General features: G+C 46.4%; 2 protein-coding genes across 2 annotated transcripts in view; one reads left to right on the forward strand and one right to left on the reverse strand.

Moving 5' to 3' along the window:
- Positions 1 to 414: 414 nt before the first annotated feature.
- MRPS7 (mitochondrial ribosomal protein S7) lies at positions 415 to 8139 on the reverse strand. Its single transcript, XM_065416187.1, has 5 exons — positions 8063 to 8139; positions 5060 to 5251; positions 4012 to 4075; positions 2204 to 2371; positions 415 to 1160 (listed from the first exon to the last, which is right to left on the reverse strand). The coding sequence occupies exons 1-5, from the start codon at positions 8137 to 8139 to the stop codon at positions 939 to 941; spliced, it is 723 nt and encodes a 240-aa protein (XP_065272259.1). The 3' UTR covers positions 415 to 938.
- A 1731-nt stretch (positions 8140 to 9870) lies between these two features.
- GGA3 (golgi associated, gamma adaptin ear containing, ARF binding protein 3) overlaps positions 9871 to 21104 on the forward strand; it is a 30595-nt gene continuing 19361 nt past the window's right edge. The window contains exons 1-4 of the mRNA XM_065415603.1: positions 9871 to 9928; positions 18250 to 18334; positions 19419 to 19494; positions 20065 to 20163. Coding sequence (XP_065271675.1) covers positions 9889 to 9928; positions 18250 to 18334; positions 19419 to 19494; positions 20065 to 20163 — 300 coding nt within the window. The 5' untranslated portion in view covers positions 9871 to 9888. The remainder of the gene's footprint in view (positions 9929 to 18249; positions 18335 to 19418; positions 19495 to 20064; positions 20164 to 21104) is intronic.

The following is a 21104-nucleotide window of genomic DNA, read 5'->3' on the forward strand; positions in this document are numbered from 1 at the left end:
AAGATTGCCATGTGTTAGTTTTCCTCTGGTACAGGGTGGCAGAGTTGCTTGTGAGCACGGAATTAGATTTTTAAATCAAAACAGAGGCCAAGGTTTGTGGTATTGAATTCTTCCCCATCCTCCTCAAACTATCAGTCTTTTCCTTTGCAGTGAGCAAAAGTGCTCTGTGCTTTCCAGCAAAGCACAACAGGTACAGAAGTGCTAGCAGCTCTTTTACAGGACAAGAGAAGGATTTCAACTCTGTCTAGCCGAGTGTAGGTGGGAAGGCATCTCCTAGAGAATAACCCTTCCTTTAGCTGACCCACTAGAGGACTGAGAAATACCGCTGCTCTGGTAGAGTGATGGGCATCAGTACAAAACCCTAAGGCAGACAGCCAGCACTAGGATGTGGTGACAGTCAGTCTGAGGATGATAGAGAGGTTCCATTTTTATTTTCTCATTAACATCCAGATCACATGTGCTCAGTCAAACAATGATTCTGCTAACAGACAGTATTGCAACAATCTAAAATTCAAACTAGGTGCTTCTCTGTCTCTGGCATTGACACACACAAAGAACATTCACAATGTAGAATACATTCCAGCTTGGATGCTAACGAGCAAAAACTTGTTTATCATGTTAGTAGACTGACTTGAAGACATCCCCTCCCCTGCCCTCAGAAAGGTAGGTGGAGGAAAGAGGATATTTTATAGTGTTGCTCAGAAAAACATCTAAGGGAATGAAGCTTTTGTGGATGCATTTTTCATCTTGATTTTTCTCTGCTTAAGGACCCAGCCAAGAAGCAGTTAACAGAAGCTGGCAGGCAACCTCCCCTATACATCATCTCTGCAGAAAGTAGACAGAGGCTGCTTCGTCACAGGTCTGGGCTCCACAAGTATAGGGGTGTGAGGAAATGTTCTTGTCATAAGGCAAGGTCTCTCTTGCTCTCAGGGGGTCCCCTACCACCAGCGATAATGGGCATACGCCCGGTTAGCCTCGGCCATCTTGTGCATGTCATGCTTTCTCTTGATCACAGGGCCCTCATTGTTGAAGGCCTGCAGCAGTTCCTGGGATAGTTTTTCAGGCATGAATGTCCGATGATGCTTATGTTCCCTGCACTCAGTAATTAACCACTTCATGGCGAGGAAGCGTTTCCGATTGTCCTTCAGAGGGCTTGGGACCTAGCAGACATTCAAGCAGTAGCACGGTTAAAATGCCTTACCCCACAATAGGACCATATACTGAAATAACTTTTTTCAATTGTTTAACACTCCCAGGTGATTAAAAAGTGATTGGTGCTGAGGGGGTGGGAAGAAATTAACTCTAGCCAAGCATGAGTGAGTTTAGCATTGGTGAAACCTTCCACTCCAACTCCAGCAGCAGCAAACTGTCTGCCTCTATCAATCCACAGATCAGGCACAGCAGTGCAAGATTTCCCATGTTGGCAGCCTCAAACCTCCCCAAGAGCGGTAGCCACCTGTTGGGACTAGAGGGATGTTCCATTTGGTTCTTGTCCTCATTGCAGACACTGCCACTTACAGACTGGTTTTTGCGATGTAGACTCTTGTCTATGGGAACTTGACTAAGCTATTTCCCGCAGGTCTCTGATCAACCAGCAGAGGGCAGTAATTTATTGGCTGCATAGGAGGTTGGTGAAGCACTCCATATTTAATTAACAATCCCATGAGTTATCTAGGTGCATTTACGTAATTAGGAGAGCTGAAGAGACAGCCTTTGTCAAGGCTTTAAATAAACCAAAGGTCTCTCTATGAACCTTTTCTATGTGCTAACCTGCCTTCTGCAGGGGCTGAACTGCTCTGCTGGTTCTACACAGAGGCAGCATGGTCTAGCCATAAGACATCAGATTGAGATTCCAGAGACCTGGGGGGGGTTTCTTGGCTCTGCTACTGATAGGTTGTGTCACCTTGGACAAGTCACTTCACCTCCCTGTGCCTCAGTTTCCCCTCCCACACTTTATCCATTCAGATTGCAAGTGATTTGGGGCAGGAACTCTCTCTAATTATGGGTAAGTACAGCACTCCGCACTTACAGACCCCAGCCAAGATCAGACGCCCATTCTGCCATTATAATACAGATGATAATAAATGGTACTTCCAAGGGAAATGCAAGCAGGTTTTGGGAGAGGTGGGAAAGACACTGGTAGTTTGCCCCCTGTCCAATTCTTTCTAGCCTAGGCTGGCCTTCAGATCCCTCTTCTGTTTACCTGGTAGGTTTTGCCTCCTTTTTGGACGTTGCAGAGCCCAATGACGGGCTGGCAGTTTTTCAGTGCCTGATGGAAGATGATGTAAGGGTTGCACTCAATGCTCTCCCTCTCCTCCTCAGAGGCTTGATGGTATTTCTCAATCTGCTTCCTCTTAATGACTTCTAGGGTCTAAATACAAACACAAGGAAACATGCCCATGCTCCTCAGTGTACAGTTGCCTTCCCTACAGGATTTACTCCACTCCAGAGTGAAGTTAGAATCAAGAATTTCAGACACACCCTCCCCTTCATTTGAGAAATCTGGGCCATGGAGGATTCCACCCTACTACACCTTAAGTAGGCCAGTAGGAGGTGCTCTTGAGCAACTACAGGTTTTACTCAGTCCTCACCTCCTTACCCCCAGATTTCCACACTCAGACATATTCCTCTGCTGGAGTCCAGTCCTCACTGGTTTCCCCTCTTATAGCCCATTGGTGGGTGTGAAGTGTAGCAGTGATCACCAACAAATGGGGGGAAGCAGAGAAGAGATAAAGCAATACTGACCCCACTCTCACCTTACAACTGCCTATTAGATTTTCCCAAGATGCACTTCCACCTCCTCAGCGTATCAGTTACACCAGTTTACATATACTACTACTATGCTGCAGTCACCACTTTTCTGGTCAACTTATACCCATCATCCAACACATTCTGACCGTGCAACACACACTATCCTTTACAGCACTAGTGGATGCCCCCTAAATCAGGAATCCTGAAGCCCATTAAGTTGGGGCAGGTCTGTACTGAAGAAATTAGAAGTCTTCTAGACTTCAGCTCCACATCAACTAATGCCCAAAGGGAGGCAGCCTGGTTCAGTGAACAGTCAAGGATGCCCTGAGAGGCAGGAGACCTGGTTCTGATGCCTGGCTTTGCCACAGTTGTCTTCTCTGATTTTAGGCCAGTCACTAGACTTTTCTGTATCACAGCTACCACCTGTAAAATCTGGATAATGATACCCCCCTTCTTTGTGAAGAGACTAACGATCCTCAGATAAAGAGTGCTAAGTATTAATATTATAGAAAGGAAGTATCCACCTGTTATTAGTGTTGCCCAACACTTCTCATAAAACCACTATTTTCAGTTGCTTATAACTCGGCCAAATTTCAACTCTTTGGGCTGACATTTTCCATGCTGGGTGTCTGCCTCAGCATGAATTTTTGGGGGAAAATTTTATCCAGAACAGTTCCGAAAATGAGGCTAGGGAAAAAACATTTTGTACATGTTAAAAAATTATTGCAACCTTTTCTTTAAGCTCTAGTGCTCCCTTGCTTTGGAACAGGGACTTCAAATTTGGAAGGTGGGTGGTCTTTGTGTCAGGGATGTGCCTTTTGCCATCCCTGTGAAAATTCACCCAAATGTGGCCAATTTATAAACCACTGAAGAAAACTGCAGTTTGCACATGCTCAGTAGATACTAGCGAGAGCTTAGCAGCTATATTCCATGTGCACTAGGCATGCTCCATCTCAAGGCTGAGTAAGACTTTCACTGCAATTGCAGCTCTGTGCTGCTGCGGTCTGTGCCAGTGCTGGGCATTGGAACTGAAAGCAGGGAGCCTGTCTCTCCTGTATTCTCAATGACCCTCCTACTTGGCCCAGGCAGCATGGAGAAAGCGACCTGATTTGATTGCAGAGGGGACAAGCTCTGCACAGGCAACCTTACTTCTGGCATTTCATAACTTCTGAGTGATTCCCTTGGCAAGCTTAATAAGGTTATTTTAATGCATTTTTTTGGCATGTAATATTTAAACACGAGAGATTCCAGTCCCCTCACCTGTGTAACGATGGATCTGGCCAGCACTTTGTTTCCTCCCTTCATCATCATGTTGGTGAATTTACTGCAAGCACAAAACCAAACATGATATAATTGGAACTCTGGTTCCATCACGAGAGGTCCCTAATTGTGTTGTTCCTGTGATTAAATCCTATCCCTGCTAGGATTTGGGTGGCTGTGCTCATCTTTAACCACTATTATTCAATGGATCTTCCTCCTGGGAAGAGATTAACCCAAATAAAGGGATTACACCAGGGATCGGCCATCTTTGGCACGCGGCCTGCTGGGGTAAGCACCCTGGTGAGCGGGGCTGGTTTGTTTACCTGCCGCATCGACAGGTTCGGCCGATCACAGCTCCCACTGGCCGCAGTTCGCCACTCCAGGCCAATGGGGGTGGCAGGAAGCAGCGGCCAGCACATATCTTGGCCCACGCAGCTTCACGCAGCCCCCATTGGCCTGGAGCGGCGAACCGCGGCCAGTGGGAGCCGCAATCAGACGAACCTGCAGACATGGCAGGTAAACAAACCGGCCTGGCCTGCCAGGGTGCTTACCCTGGCGGGCCGCGGGCCAAAGGTTGCTGACCCCTGGATTACACAGAGTAACAGGAAGGCAATGGGCAGCCCGGTAGACAAAGGCATGGGGGGGAGGGCACTGCAATGGCTTTACTTCTCAGCAGTAGTGGGCTCAGCAGAGCCCTCAATTACTCCATCCATTACATTGTTTCATAATAAGAGCTATTTATTCAAATTTAAACAGCAAATCCCTATCCAGGCAGAGAGAGTTCACTAACAAACCTCTGCATCCAACTCATCTGCTGCCCTCATTCTGGAGAGGGGAAGAGAATTCTGTGGACATGATCCTGTTAGGAGCTGACCTCTAGCCGTCCACCGGGGTTGTGGCTGCTCAGCCCTTCTGAGCAACGAACTCAGTCCTGCTCCCATTGAAGTCAATGGCAAAACTCCCAGTGACTTCAGTGGGAGCAGGATAAACTGTCCTTGATCCTTGGGAGACAGCTGGTGTTGTAACAAAGGAGACTGTGCTTTCTGACCTGATTGTAGTGTCACTGAACACCGAGCTGGTGACATTAGAAGCTGTAGCTTTTATGGGCTGGAGGGCCTTGAGCTCCTGTTGTGTTTTCTCCTCCTCGGACAGCTCCTCCAGGGGTTTGCGGTTCACCTCCTTGTTCACTTCTGGTTCGAGGTAACTGGGGCCATACCGGCTCCATCTCACCTGGGTCAACCTGCAAAGAGTAAGAAGGGATGAAGGGGTCTGTAAATTGACATCGCTGTATACAGCATTCCTCAGTCTGGCTCACCAAGTCCATCTCCAGTGTTATGGAACAAGTCCCAGAACAGACAGGGAAAGAGACTGGTACTGGGGATATGCACCCTTCCACCTTTATTAGCATGATTTGTATTCTAGTATTGCTCTGGGGCCCCAGTCAGGATCAGGGCCCATTGTGCTGGGTGCTGTACAAACACACTGTAATAGAGTCCCTTCCTGAAAGAGACTGCAATATCAATAGGGTCTAAAAATTCCCACACGGCAAATAATGAACTTCTGGTCACCCATAAGCTGCTGAATGTTAAAGTTAATAATTAATATAAAACCAACAAGAATATAGTGCCTGGATAGCAGCATGCCGTCTCTCCCTCTCTGCCAATCACTCACCTGAGCTACTCCCAAACAGCAATGGTGCCCTCTCTCCCCCTCCCCCTGAGGATATACAGAAAACTCCTGAGAGGCTGCCAACCCCTTTCTCTGCAGGCACTAGGGATGCTAATCCCACAAGCCCTAAAGTCTGAAAAAAGTTAAAGGCCTGAAACTGTGAGGTTCCAAGTGCCATCACCTCTCACTGGTTTCAATACAAACAAATCTTGGTTAAAGAGTAATGTTATTTTAATACTTTTGACAGATTGGGGGGGGGAGCATTTCTTATAAACAGCTCCTCTGTAAAAGCAAGTTATATAGATGTACTTTGTCCTGGGGTCCTAAATAGGGTGCTGCTTTCCCTTTAGTTACTGTTAACAGGGAACTATGGGTTTTTTTTGGAGGTATAGGGGAAGAATACGGTTACCTCTGGATCCTATCACCAAAGCCTCTCCAAATAATGTAACATTAATAATGTATCCAGGATACAATCCACACAATAATAAATGCAAAAGGGTTCAATTCTAGGAGCAATTTAAAATTCTGGTCCCAATCCTGGTCCCTTTTAACTTCAATGGAAATGGGATCCGGCTCATTATTTAAAGTGGGGTACACTTGCAAACATTATTATAGTAATTAAAAGTACATACAAGAATAGCAATAGCAAAAAATACAACTGAAGTTCAAGGAAGAAAACAGAAGTGGCAGTCCTGAGCTTTAACATACAAATTGGAGTCTCCAGTTCAGCAATATTGCTTTGATCACAATTATCCTGCAGTTGTCTGCCACTTTATTAATAGAGGTACACAAGATGGCACAGTGCTTTACAGACAAATACAGAGACAAGGTACCTACCCTCAGTAACAAAGATCCTGGTTACCCTTTGAAATCAAAGGTCCCAATCCTGCAACTGGATCTGCATGGGTGCAAATTTCCACCTGTATAAAACCAGTTGCAGGATGGGAGACTAAAGTCAGACCAAAAACATAGTGAAAGAACAGACCACAGGGTATGGTAAGGGGAATGCTATCCACAAGAGGGAGTGGGAAATAAACATGTTTTGGGGAACACCATTTTTCACAAAAGAAACAAATATCTAGGACTTCCTGGTTGTCATTGTGCAGCCTAACGTGACTGCTCAGAACGTCATAGCAACAGTAGGGCTTCCTGCTCCAAAAGCACACGCCCCTGCCACATTAACAGTGAAACTTTTTTTAAAAGCTGTTAGCAGTATAGGGACAACGATACATCTGAGCCGCTCTTATACCGGCCCACATCTTTCACTGGTGGAATAGCAATGGAAGGGCTTTAAAAGAGAAGCAAGTTCCAAGAAAGGATTTGAATGAGGAGAGGAGAGATTGGTTCCAGGCCTGAGAGGCAGCACAGACGAAGAGCAGAAAGACTTTGAAAGCAGAGTAAACGTTGAGAAAAATCACTCCACTGGAGTAACAGGCAAAGCTAGGTCAATGTCAATAAGTGAGATTTCAAGCATTTTCTTGAAACACCCAGCAAAATCCTCCCTGGATGCTCTAAAAAGGATTTTAAAATAATCCATAATGAGTGACACTTGGCAACTCAAGAGACCAAAATCTACAGTGGCACTTACACTGCAGTGGGGCAGCACCACCGGAACACACTCACTTGCCATCCTCCCCAGGGTGCTGCGAGGAGCGGCTAGTGCATGCACAAAGCTTTGAAGATAGGAAGCGCCATTGCCTTACTAAGCATCACTAGAATGAATCTTTCCCCCACAAAGGATCCCAGGGTGCGAGGCTGGCCTTACACATACTGGCTTAAAGTGGTTTCTATGATATACAGCAGTGGTCCCCAAACTTTTCAGGGTCACCCCCCCTTACCCCAGTCTGTGCCCCACCCCTGTGTCACAGCTCCAGGGGTGACACAGATAGGAGTAAGGGGGCCGAGGCTGGGGCCACAGCTGGGGGCCCTGGGACAGGAAAGGGCATAAGGCCAGGAGCAGAGCTGGGTGGCACTCCCTCCCTGACCCCCATGGGGGCTGGCCTAGGCCCCAGCCACGCCCCCCCCCCACGTTCCTCTGCATCCCCCAAGAGGAACGCACCCCACAGTTTGGGGTACTCTGATATACAGGGTTTAGCTTGGTTCAATGGCTGCACACCCCCACTATACAAATTGTTCCAGCGCCCCTGAATGTCCCATTCTCCTCCCCTGGTTCAGGTCAGGGGGGGCCAGTCGCGCTGCCCACTCTTCCCCCGGCAGCAGGGCCGAAGCTCGGGGAGGGGGAGAGCGGCCTGTCCCCTCCGCGAGAACAGGGCCCAGGCGGGAGGGGGGGGGGGCTCCCTGACCACCTGCCCCGGCAGCAGCTCTCCTCCATCAGCGCGTGACTCTACCCAAGAGCCCCCAGCCTCCGCCGCCAGCACCTTACCCGGGCAGCCAGGCCCGCGCGGGAGCGGCCAGCCGACGGCCCAGCGCCGCAAGCCGCCCTGCCATGGGAGCCGCCATCTTGCATCCGGGCTCCAGGACCCCGTCAGGCTGCCCCGGCCGCAGCCTGCGTTCCTATCTCTTGCTCGCCTGGTTGCCACTTGCGTGTGCAGAGTAGGTCGGTGCGCGCCTGCCTGCTGACTAGGGGCAGGCCGCTTTCCTGTTGCAGCAGGATATTGTTTTCCCCACTCTGTCACTCCCCCTCCCCCCCCGCCATGTGTATTGCACCGGAGTGAAATGTGGGCCTCATTCTCCTCTCACAGCAGTTTTACTCCAATGCAACTCCATTGACTTGGGTGGAGTGCATCCTGATTTACACCAGTGTGCAATCAGAACTAGGCATGGTGACTCTGGTTTTCCCTCTTTACAGCTTTCAGATACTGACATCTGATCTCAGGCAGCGGTCTGGCAGCAGTTCTCAAACTATGGGTCACGACCTCAAAGTGGGTCGGGACCCCATTTTAATGGGGTGGCCAGGAGGGCCAGCATTAGACTTGCTGGGACCCAGGGCTGAAGTCTGAGTTCCACCCCCACCCAGGATGGCAGGGCTCCAGCTGCAGCTCCCTCTTCCCCCCACTAGGGCGGAGGATCTCCGTCCCCCGTCCAGGGGTCATGTAGTTACTTTGTTGTCAGCAAGGGGATGCAGAGCAATGAATAGGCTAAGCATTGACACTGCAATCATCTCCGTGGGCCCTGCCCCCGCATAGTGCTCCCTGCAGACACACTGGAGCACTCAGGATATCTCAGCACCAGCGCTGCACATTAAGGAGCAAAGGGTAACATTTTAAAAAATACCAAAGTGAAGTAGGAGCTTAAATCTCATTTTCAAAAACGATTTAGGCGCCTAAGTCCCATGAGTCACTTGGGCTTTTTGAAAATGTCACCCAAAGGGCCAGTATCTGGGCTTTTAGTCCTGTGTGATGTCTTGGTAGGATGAAGTGTAAGCCTGTCTTATGATCACTGTTTACATTACTGTCATTGTACCAGGACATAGTTTAGATTTCAAGTCCAAAATATGCATTTTCCATGTGCATGGAGTTTCCATCTACTGGATTTTGAGCCAAAATTGGGTAACACCTCAGGCTCTGATCCTGCAACTGGAGCCATACAGGTGCAAAGTCCACTGATGCGGATCTTCCTCTCAGGAAGGGGCCTCAGTTTGCTAGTTAAGGTTGACAAAATAAATAAAAGCAAGCCACGTAAGGGGCCCCGGGCTCCATTTCAGACATAGCTGAGTACTGTCCCTTTATGCTAGTGTTGTGGATAAGAGAACCCAGGTGAAACTAGACCCTGGGGCCTGAGTTCTGGGGCCGGCTCCCCATGCCAAAAGCTCTGCCACCCAGTTCAGGGGTCAGCTCCGCTGCAAGGGCGCACACGCAGTAGCATGGCAAAATCTCTGCCACGCTTTGGGGCCTATTGTAGAGGGAGCTCCTGGGTACTGTGAGTAAATCAGAACAGTCCCGGCTCAGCCTGGGGCGCTGTGCGCACACAGTGACCGGGGATGTCTGAGCCCCAGGCCCACTGGGGCGAGGAGTTGGGGCGGCTTTTACCAGCCATTTGTTCTTGGGGGTTAGGATACCCCCAGCCTGCAGCGGGAGGCTCAGGAATCCCACTGTGAACAGCCCCAGCACTAGAGGGGGCCACAGCGGGGAGGGGTCCAGTCCCCCGCCCTGCAGTCTCCTCTCCACCACAGAACTGCCGCCCCTCCCCCAGCCCGGCCCGGCTCGGCTCTCGCGCGGCTGGGGCGGAGTCTCGGGCCCGGCCGGCAACATGGCGGAGGCGGAAGGGGAGAGTCTGGAGTCCTGGCTCAGTGAGTGACCCCCCGTCCTCCGTCCGCGCCCCCAGCCCCTGTCCCCCCAGCACCCCCCGTCTGCCGCCCTCCGTGCCCGTGTCCCCTGGTCCATGTCCCCTCCCTACCGTCCCTGTGCCCCCCGTCTGCTGCTCTCCGCCCCCTCCATGCCCCTGTACCCACCTTCTGCTGCTCTCTGAGCCCGTCCCCCTGTCCATGTTCCCTCTCTACCCCATCAGTGCCCCCGTCTACCTTCCTCCAGCTCATCAATACCCCTTCATCCTGTGTCTTCCTGTCTGCCACCCACTGCCCCAGCCATGCCTCTGTGTCCCCCTCTCTACGCCCCCCGTCCTATCTATGGCCCCCCTGTCCTATCCATGCTCCTGTGTTCCCCTCTCTATGTCCCCCGTCCTATCTATGGCCCTGTGTCCTCCTGTCCATGTCCCCCCCGTCCTGTCCATGCCCCTGTGTCCTGCTATCCATGTCCCCCCCCGTCCTATCCATGCCCCTGTGTCCTGCTATCCATGTCCCCCGTCCTATCAATGCCCCTGTGTCTTCCTGTCCATGTCCCCCATCCTAGCCATGCCCCTGTGTCCCGCTATCCATGTCCCCCATCCTATCCATGCTCCTGTGTCCCCCTGTCCTATCCATGTTCCTGTTGCCCCATATCCATGATTCCCTGCTTCTCTGCTCATGTCTCCTCCTCTGTCTAATGCTCCCATGCCCACTCCATGCCCTCCCACTCCCTATCCAGTTCCCTCTCCCCTTCTGTGCCTGTGCCCCTGGCACCCACTTTCTGTCATCACCACCAACTTGCATGAAAAAAAACTCTTAGCAGCATGATGGGCTGGCTATACAGGTGTTTTCTCTGTGTGTAGATGGACAGATCTCTCTCAGAAGGAAATGATTATTTATGCAGTTATTATCATGCTAGTTGTTTTATAAATAATGTACCAAGCATCTGCCTGGAATAGGGCTTTCTAGTGCATTTGGGGTTTTATCCCATGTGTCTGTTTGTCCTTACTGCCCATTTCTGAGTCCCTGTCAGGTTATCTAATAGCCTGATGCTGTCTCTGCTGCCTTTTCCCCCTTCCTGCCCCCACCTAAAGTCATGCACAGTGTTTCCTCATTGCTTTTAAATCGAAAGTCTCTAATAATTTCTGAGTATGTACTTGACCTGTCTTGTGCCTGTCCCCTCTTCTCCCAGTGCCTGCCGGCTATTCCACCTACTCGCCCCACTCAGTTTTGGCTTGTTCTCTCTCTCACTGCCTGGCTTTCTTCCCCATTCTCTGTCTGCCTCCCTGTCACTCACTCCCTGTCCCTTTCCTGCCACTGACTTCCTGTCGCTTCTCTGCTCAACTGTGCAGTCCATCCCTGTCGCTGAAGGGGATTGCCTGCTTATGGGGTAATACCAAGGAGGAACTTACTCTGTAGACTGGCTTTCTGCCAGAGCGGGGTGGGGGTGGGGGAAGGGGAAGGGGAGATGGGTTGTTATGTATTCACACTGGAGGAATAATTCTCCCCTCAAAAATATCCCCACCAATAACTTGTCCAAATGAGTGTTCAATGTGCTCATTGTGACTGTATGAGTGAAGCAGAAATCCAGAGCTGCAATTGCACTGGGCACAACAGCAGGTCTGGCCTGTTATTTGGTGATTCATTTGTGAACCCGGGAAATTCTTTACTCATTCCCCACCTCCTCCAAACGATCAGTTCTTTGGCTATAAAAGGTCAGTATTTCCTTCTTCTCTACATTTTCCTGTGCTTTGGAGTCTCATTTGCAAAGTATACTGTACTAGGCTGAGCTCCTTGCATTCCTCCATTCCCTTCCACAGGTTTCCTGTGTGCTGCTTTCCCACCCCCCTCTATTTCAGGGATTCTCTGCAACCTCCTCTTGCCAGGGGCTCTGTGTGATCCCCCATGCTCCCCCATTCTTCCTATGCCAGAGATCCCCACATGCTCCCTCTGCCCCCCATGACTGGGGCCCCCTTCTTCTCCAATGCCAGAAGCTCTGTGTCCCCCCTCATTGCCCCCTCAGCCACGTGCCAGGAGCTCTGTCTGTCCCAACTCCCCCCAGACCATTGTCCCCCATTTTTCTCCACTGTAGCAGGGATTCTGTGGGCCCTCCAATTTCCATGGTCTTTATGTCCCCTTCCCCCATTCTGCCCTCCCATACTAAATGCTCTGTGTGCGCCCCCTACTCATCCATGTGAGGAGCTCTGTGTGTTCCTTTATATTGCCCTTCCGCACACCATTATTATTTCTGTCTGGGAGGGAACGGGAAGTCATTCAGGGTGTCAACATGTTAAACTCTATTGGGAGGATGGACAGAGATGAGATGGGGGAGATAGTTTTGCTGGAAAGTGTTAATTGGTGTCATCAACTAGTTCTTGGATCTATAGACAATGACAGAGGTGGTTGAAGCAGTTGGGTCTCTTGACTAGCTGGAAGGAGCTCCATGTGCCTACCATTTCCTCCTTCCAGTTTTCTGATTTTCACCTGAAACAATAGGATTCTGCCCACTGATGCCTAGAACATTCCCTGAAATTTTGGAATAGATCAGGTGCACCATTCAAAGTTATTGTAATAGATAGATGACAGAGAAATGCCATCAAGTTGAATGTCAGACCTCTCTTCGCTTGGCCAATTACAATGTGCTATTTATCATAGTCCACACCTATAGGAATTTCTCCATTAAATCAGTCATTCCTAATACGTATTGTTGTAGCCATGTTGGTCCCAGGATATCAGAGAAAAAAGGTGGGTGAGGTAATATCTTTTATTGGACCAACTTCTGTTAGTGAAAGAGACAAGCTTTCTAGCTACAACCTCACCCACCCTGTCTCTCTGATATGTTATGTAGTCATGTTACACCAGGGGGAAACCCCTGCCTTATTCAGAGCTATCATTTCACAGTAGGAGTTACAGGCTTCAGATGAAATAAATAGAGTTTGTCTTTTAAAAAGATTTTATAACAGGAACTGTTACAGGCTTCAATATTTGGAATCATATTTTTAAGGGCAAGTCACTCTATTCACAGAATCCTGGAAGTTTAAGGTAGAAAAAGTCTTGGTTAGTCCATCTCTCAGCGAGTGCTGAACAGTTCCCAATTGTACGTTATTCTGTCCAATCTGACTTTTTTTTTGTCCCATGTTTGTACGGCGTCTAGCACAATGCGATCCTGCTCCATGACTGAGGCTCTTAGGTGCTACTGCAATATAAATAAATAATAATAATGGTAATCATTTGTTTTTAAATGTTCCAAGGTCTGGGGCTTCCACCACTTCCCTTAGGGAGACTACTCCACAAGCTACTAGATCTTACTGCCTAGATTTTTCCCTTTCTTTATTTCATCCCATCCCACTTCTTTATTTATTTGTGTTACAGTGGGCCTAAAAGCCCCAACCAGGGTCCAGTACTGTACAAATGTAGAACAGAACATAGTCCCTACCCTATAGAGTTTACAATCTAAAATCTATTACTCCTAGTTGTATCGCCATATATTAGCTTAAATAATTCCTCTTCCACCATGGTGTTTACACTATTCAAATAGGTGTAGAATGTTATCATCTATCTCTGTAATTATGTCAGTTGTTTTAGCTATTAGTCTTTCCTTGTAAATCATTTCTTCCTGCCTGCTGATCATTTTGGCTGATCTTGTGAGCTCCTCACAATGTGTCAGTATCTTTCTGGCAATGTATTAATTGTAGCCAGTGACATACTCAGAAACACCCAGTCTCTCTCTTTTTCTCTCCCCAAAGAGAACTGATTAATGGAATACAGATCATGTATGAAAATATGTCTAATATGAAGGAAATTTTAGGTTGAGTAGCAGGAAAAGCTTCCCAACAGTTTGAATTTTCAGACTGTGAAAGTTGAGGGAGTGGATGTCCTATGGCTTGGTCACTTACAACTAGATAGGGATATCACTAACTTTGGTGAGCCTGATTGGGGGCTGAGAGGAGGGCACATTTTTCATGGGACATAAGTGCGCTTGAAAGAATTGTTTTTTTATCGGTAAATGTCGATTTCACCTAGGGTGACCAGATGTCCCGATTTTATAGGGACAGTCCCGATTTTTGGGTCTTTTTCTTATATAGGCTCCTATTACCCCCCACCCCCTGTCCCGATTTTTCACATTTGCTGTCTGGTCACTCTAATTTCACCTCACATGCACAAACTGACAAAAATATTTCCATGGATGGTAATTGAAATGTACAGAGAGGCAAAGTAAGAAAAACACTGCTTGAGAACAGAATAGAGTTTGATTTAAGGATATTTACTTTGTATATTTTGACATGTAATATTTAAAATTTGCATTTTAATAGTTCTAAAGCTTTACCTTTTTGAATGGCAGTGTCTACTGTCTTTTAATAATTATTGTCTGATGACCCATATTGTCTGACCCTCCCCATAATTTCCCATAGGTGTGAACATTTAAATCAGTAAAAATAGAAAAGCTTAAAAATAAACATCAATATTATCCGTCTAAATTATCAACAAAAATGAAAATGGAATATGCCAAGCCTAGATATGAGACTTGAATGTTGCTTCCTAATTTAAAAAAATAAGTTTATGCTTGATCACTGGTACAGTGACTCATGCTGGGCTGATTATAGAATCCTCCCATTGTAGAGGAGCATAATTTGTTTTCCATTGGCCATTGAAGAAATGTATGTGGGCTAGTGGGGGGAGTCCGGGTGTCTTTGCCAAATGACACTCCCTCCCTCAGGGAAGCGGAGTTTTGGGAGGAAAAGGTCACAATGGAGATATACAGGAGAGGTACCTGTTGCCTTGTGGCCGTTCTGTTGGATAAAGGTGAGGGGAATGTGTGCCATTGTATAACTCTTCATTACTTCGTGGTAATTGTGTGATTATTGGAGTGGGAAACTTGGCTAGGAAGCTGAATTACTTAGACTGTTTTTCTGATAACTTTCTATCAAAAAAAGGAGTGTTGTGTCAGATGCTAAGCTAGAGGATGTACCCATTGTGTCCTCACTGAAGGAAGGGGCAAAATCCATACAGCAGTATGGACCAACCTCCCACATCAAGTAAAGGACAGAACATGACTTGTGTTACCAGGAATTTTCTGAATCAATGGCACTTGCCCTTCAACTGAGCGGCAGAGCCATTCTGTCATCAGATGGGAGCCGCAGCCTCCAGTCCTCACACTGCAGCGGGAGACGTGCTTCGATATGTGATGACCCAGCATCTTTATCCTCTCTCCCCTCCCACTTTTGGCTGCTGGGATGACAGCGCTCTTCCTCCCCCTGCATGCGGTTCCACCTCCAGCCTTAGCTGAAATGGGAAGGGGAGGTTCATAAATGAATCTCAGTTGCTCCCATACAGCTGGATCCTTTTGCTTAACGCTCCCTGCTCAGTCTGATGCTCACATACAAGGTAGCTTATTTATATTATAGTTACCTCCATGATGTGCTAGACACTGTCCACACATATAGTAAATATATAGTGTACTGCCCCAGAGAGCTCATAATCTAAGAAGAGGGAGGGGGAAGAGAGATAAAGCCTACTATATCTGTGTGTGTGTAAATACTATCAACTATTTCCATGTTATCACCAGTTAGCATTCTGTTTATTCTACCTGGGATACAGAGAGAGTGAGAACGCCAGACACATAGCTGCTAGGAGCTGAGGATCCCAATTCAAACCCTCAATCTGGTAATGGGCATCTAGAATGTTGGCTTGTAAGTTTTCCTTCTTTCAGCAGAGAAGTAAAACAGTGAAAATATGAATAATTTATTAGACAATTAAAATTCTCTGTTCCCCAGGGTTCCAAAGCATTGTTATATAAATGAAATAGGCACCCTTGGTTTACAGCTGAGTGTCACCTCATTAATGTTTCAGGATTTAGAACAGCAAAGGAATGTTGAGTGGCTTTGACACTCAGATCAGGTATGAGACAACATTATTATACCATCAGATGTGACCCAGATGTTTCAGTGTCTAAAAGCCAAGGGACTGGATGGTGATGGGATTGTGGTAGTGTTATAGAGCCCTTTCCTCTAGGTGCTGGTTCAGATCTACCGAGGGCTGTTCAGGGCCCTATGTGTAATCAGTTGATAAGTTTTAGTTTGTGTCCTAGTAGACCAAGTGTTCACATGAAACCTGCTTCCACAACAGGTGCTATCTGGATCCTTGTTTGGCAGTATTAACAGAGAGGCCAAGGACTGAGAACACTGAGGAGTAAATCTCTCCTCCTAGAGGTGATCCTTCCAGATCACGGTTGAGGCACATTAATGAGGCAAAGTGGGGAAGCTTGTTCTGCTGCTGCCTGCACTTTACCTGCTCTGTAAACAGAGGACTTCACTCTCCAGGCCAGGACAGAATTTCTGATAGAGCATGTTGACATCTATGAAATAGGATATCATACAGGTATCACATTGATATTTATAGGGGGTGATTTCCTTATGTGGAATGTAAACTCCCCCTAATGACGTCTCTCTTCTTGTTGGAATTGACTATCATGAGAGTTCTGAATGTAAAACAACAAGGCTTGTGAGGTGTCTCCAAGCCTAAACTGAGAATATTCAACCCTCTGAGATTCCAAGACATGTTGGGAGAAGTCATTCAAGTTAAAAAGCAGAGCAGCTTTAAAATTAGTGACTACCGTGGAAATGTCATTTATGTTTCATTGCCCAGACCAGATCTCCCTCCTGGTGTCAGAATGTGCTGCCACCCAAATGTCCATTGGTTGAAAGGAATTCGTTGGTTTTTTTGTAATAATAGAACATCCCATTGTATATTTCTTAAGTCTGCATTGTGCAAAGAGCAGCACAAACTGGTGGCATTAGCAATGGAAGGGTGCTTTGGTACTCAGCCATACGGAATGCTGATTTGCTTGCATGAAGATAGCAGGCTGTCTTGTAAGCCCGGTTTTTCATGCTGCTGTCATGGTATTTAGAAATTAAGGGCATGGTAATAAGGTTTTAGTGTTTTTAACAAATACGTGTCACTGCAGCAACTACATTTTTAACTAAACTTTCTTCAGTTTAAAACACAGCTTGGTAGCTTAATTTAAAGACCAAGGGAAGCAGCTTTGTGGTATGTGCCCTTTTGCTTGCCCAGTGTCCCATAGAAGCCACTGGGGCTCAACCTGGGCACAGGGGTCCACATATGTGAAGCATCTCACAAGATTGGGGCCTGTGAGATTATGGGAGCATTTTTCTGGGGAAAGCAAAGCCAAGCAAACACTGTAGGAATACAACAGCAAGAGGGTTCGGCTGCACTTTAAAACAGAAGTTTCAGTGCAGTCGTTTGACTGTTGTATTTATGCCAGTGGACCAGTGGAAGGATGTGTTTGAAATTAATGCTGATATTTAATGACAGTTTGTAGTGTAGTGTGCACTTAAACTTATTCTTTTACATTTGCATTTAAGACTACGGTACATGCACGTTTACCTCCTTTCACTATGGTTTAATTTGCTGTAGTTCAGCTGGATTTGTAACATTTTTTCCCCCTTGGTATTGATTCCTGCTGTTGATAACTTAGTCATTGGGGGAAGGAGAGAGTCCGGATTGGTCATGCAAAACTGCAACAAACAAATTTCTGCTCTACTACATCATGCCTCAGTTGGCTCTGCTGTAAAATTAGGTTGAAGCGGGAGCCTCTGCCACTGAAAACCCATTGCTGTCTCTGAGTTGACCTATCTGGAGCAGATACATTCTTAACAAAAATAGATCTCAGTAGCTTCAGTATTCTGCAATCTGCTTCTCTGTGAGCTAGGGAGTATCCCAAAGTAAGGGTTTGGCAAACTGGATTGTGAATCTCATTTCCAGTAAGAAATGCAAAGGCAGCTAATAAATTCTGTGGTGTTCCAAGAACAAGGCATCAAAGGTAAAGGATCTATGTACTGTGTTAAACTCCAGATCCTGCAATTTGTACACATGCAAAACTCCCAGTGACTGCAAAGGGAGATTTGCATACAACAGGACTGAAGGCTCTGGCCCTAAGTAGTTCAATATTATAAATGGACAAAGGGGAGAGAGACAACATTGCAAGCCTGCCTAGCTGGGGTAAGACTGTGAGGTTGTTCTCTTCTGTTCAGTAACTAGAAAATACTGAATCTGTAAGTACTTGAGCTTCATTGCCTGGTTCTGCAAAGAACTGTGTTAGGTGTTTTGCTAATTTTGGAGTGGCCTGATTTGACTTTGACACTCCTTCCTGACTAAGCACCCGCAGATATATGGGAATGAAAATTGTGAACTCATTTCTCAGTTTTGATGGGCGGCAATTGACACTTCTCCCTCGGAAAGGCCAATTAATCTGCTTCTTGTTGTGTTTTGATAATGTGTGTTCTCTATTTTTATTCTTTTTACTAAAGATAAAGCCACCAACCCGTCTAACAGGCAAGAAGATTGGGAGTACATCATTGGGTTCTGTGACCAGATCAACAAAGAACTTGAAGGGTGTGTGTCCAAGTCTGTCAGACTTAGTGTTGTATTTTAACATTCTCAATTGAAAAAAAAATTTATGTCCAGGTGTTGATGTTTTATATTTGTAAAGTATGCTGATATTACAAGGAAAACATGAACATAAAGGAAGCAGGGTAATGTGGAAGCATATAGCAAAGCTCTTCCTCTTTTCTTTGAAAAGCAACATGATCTGAGCACAGGATTGGGTGCCAGGAAAACATGTCTAAACCTGCCTCTGACACTGACTGCTTCTCTGGCCTTGGGAATCTTTCCTAACCTCTCTGCCTCAATTTCTCAATCTGTAAAATGGGGATAATAATCCTTATCATTTATTTTCATAGACTATTTCATAGAATCATAGGACTGGAAGGGACCTCAAGAGTTGTTCTAGTCCAGTCCCCTGCACTCAAGGCAAGACTAAGTATTTATCTAGACCCTCCCTGACAGGTGTTTGTCTAACCTGCTCTTAACCTCCAATGATAGAGAGTCCACAACCTCCCAAGGCAATTTATTCCAGTGTTTAACTACCATGATAGTTAGGAAGTTTTTCCTAATGTCCAACCTACACCTCCCTTGCTGCAATTTGTATATATTGAGTGATCTCCATTCTGACTAAGCCATTCACAAGTTGATATAAGGCATTACATCTTTAAAAAACTTTATAAACAATAACTAACGAACCCTCATGAGTCATGGCACTCCTGCAAAGTAGGGAAGTATTATTCTACCGCAGACGAAGCAAAATGAGGCACAGAGAAGGTTCAAGGCCACACCATGAAACATTCAGAGAAGCAGGATTAGATCTCAGGAATTCCTGGTTACCAGTCCCGTGCACAGCCCATATGCACTAGACCATATTCCCTTTTTAAATGTGTAAACACCCCAGTTTACATAGATGCTGTGAGGATTATTTTGTTAAAGTGCTTTGAAGATGTCAAGCTATAGAAGGGCAAAGTGACATTTCCTTTTAATTTTGTGATACCCTACTTGTCTAATCAGAAGATTTTGTGAAAGTCTAGAAAGTCCTAAAATCCCTGTGTCTGTTTTATTTATAATGTGGCACCTTGGTTTGTTTCAGTCCACAGATAGCTGTGAGACTACTGGCTCATAAAATCCAGTCACCTCAGGAATGGGAGGCAGTCCAGGCCTTGACAGTAGGTAGTCCTTACCTCCTCTCTCAAAGCCCAGAGCCAAGCTGGGCTCTTCAGTGTGGAATTTAAGGGGGGGGCGATACCTACTGTTCAGTGGGGTTATCTAGTACCATCATTCCCATGCTCACTGAAACTGACACAGTCAACTCCTTAATTCTCCTTCTCTGCAAGGGGATGAAGACTGAGAAAGAAGGATATTTGACTCATGTAACTGAAGCATGGAGTTAGTTTACTAATGGCACTGGAGCCAGAAAATCTCAGTTTCACTCTAGATCCTTTTATTTGTTACCTTCAGGGAGGTTTTTTTTCCCCCACCGCTGCCACTTCCCAGGAGATGGCTCCTCAGCGTGCTCTGTCGAGATTGGGGAAGCTGCCTGTTTTGATAACTTCACAGTCAAAGAAGTGGGGTTCAAGCCTTGTGTCCTTGGGCGGAAGTTCCTCTATCTCAATGAAATGTGACCCTTACCTGTCACCTGTTCTAGTTGGGGCCTCCCTTAAAGGAAAGCAGCTGTGTTATTTCTCTGGATTTGGGGTGTGTTGATTTCACCACCTGTTTCTATTGCTTGAACACAGGTGCTGGAAGCTTGTATGAAGAACTGTGGGAGAAGATTTCATAATGAAGTAGGGAAGTTTCGGTTTTTAAACGAGTTAATAAAAGTTGTGTCTCCAAAGGTCAGTCTTTAAGCTATTTTCTATACGTCTGTGTAACAGTCTGCCCTTTCTAAAACCACAAGTAGCTCCCAAAGCGTGCAGCACAGTGTCTGGCTCACTGTGTGAATTAGTCTGTAGCTTTGGTTTGCTGGGTGTTTGCACTCTGATTACTAGTTCTCTCAGCAAGCAGCAGTTGTTTTCCCATTGCTTGTGCAATACTTAGCATTGCTCATTTCCTTAATGTGGTGCAAGGACTTTTAGACCTTGTGTTACTCATTTTGTTGAAACATGATCATCAGCAGGGAGGAATTGTGATTCAATGGTTAGAGCAAGGGACTAGGAGTTGGGGCTCCTGGATTTGGTTCCTGGGTTGCTGTGTTGTCTTAGACAAGTCGCTTAATCTCTCTGTGCATCAGTATGGCAGGCAGATAATACTTATGTACCTTATAGGGATATTATGGGGCTTGATTCATGTTTGGAAAGCATTTTGAGATTCTTTGGTGAACGATGATGTCAGTGCAAAGTATTATCATCACCATCATTTTCTTAAGACAAAAGCAACTGGACACTAACAGGAAGTTTGATCCTTCTTCCATTGAAGTCACTGGCAAAGCACCTACTGATTTCACTGTGGAGGATTGGGCCCAGAGCATCCCATTTAGCCGTGGTATAACTCCAAACTGAATTTGGCTCATGTTGTCTCAGGCAGATGGAGATAAGATGATGTTTTATCATGAAACACAATGTAAATGTTACTTTAAAGAGGTGAGGGAAGTTTTTGTCTTGGTGAACTGCATCTTGTATCAATGTAGTTAATGATGAGTGCTCCTGGCCATCTGTGTTATGAAACTGTATCCCAGATCAGCACAGACAGGATATTCATAGTCCGATCTAATGTGAAAACAGACTTTAATGAGCACCCAATGAATTCCCATATTGAGTGTTGGTTTATTTATTTCTTT

The sequence above is a fragment of the Emys orbicularis genome, chromosome 13 (genome assembly GCF_028017835.1).
Source record: "Emys orbicularis isolate rEmyOrb1 chromosome 13, rEmyOrb1.hap1, whole genome shotgun sequence".
NCBI classification, from domain to species: domain Eukaryota; kingdom Metazoa; phylum Chordata; order Testudines; family Emydidae; genus Emys; species Emys orbicularis.

Coding starts and splice junctions, on each gene's coding strand:
- MRPS7 (XM_065416187.1), bottom strand. CDS start 8,139: ATGGCGGCTCCCATGGCAGGGCGGCTTGCGGCGCTGGGCCGTCGGCTG. Junction 4,076..5,059: donor TTCAGTGACACTACAATCAG/GTCAGAAAGCAC, acceptor TTGTGCTTGCAG/TAAATTCACCAACATGATGA. Junction 2,372..4,011: donor CCAGATCCATCGTTACACAG/GTGAGGGGACTG, acceptor GTTTGTATTTAG/ACCCTAGAAGTCATTAAGAG.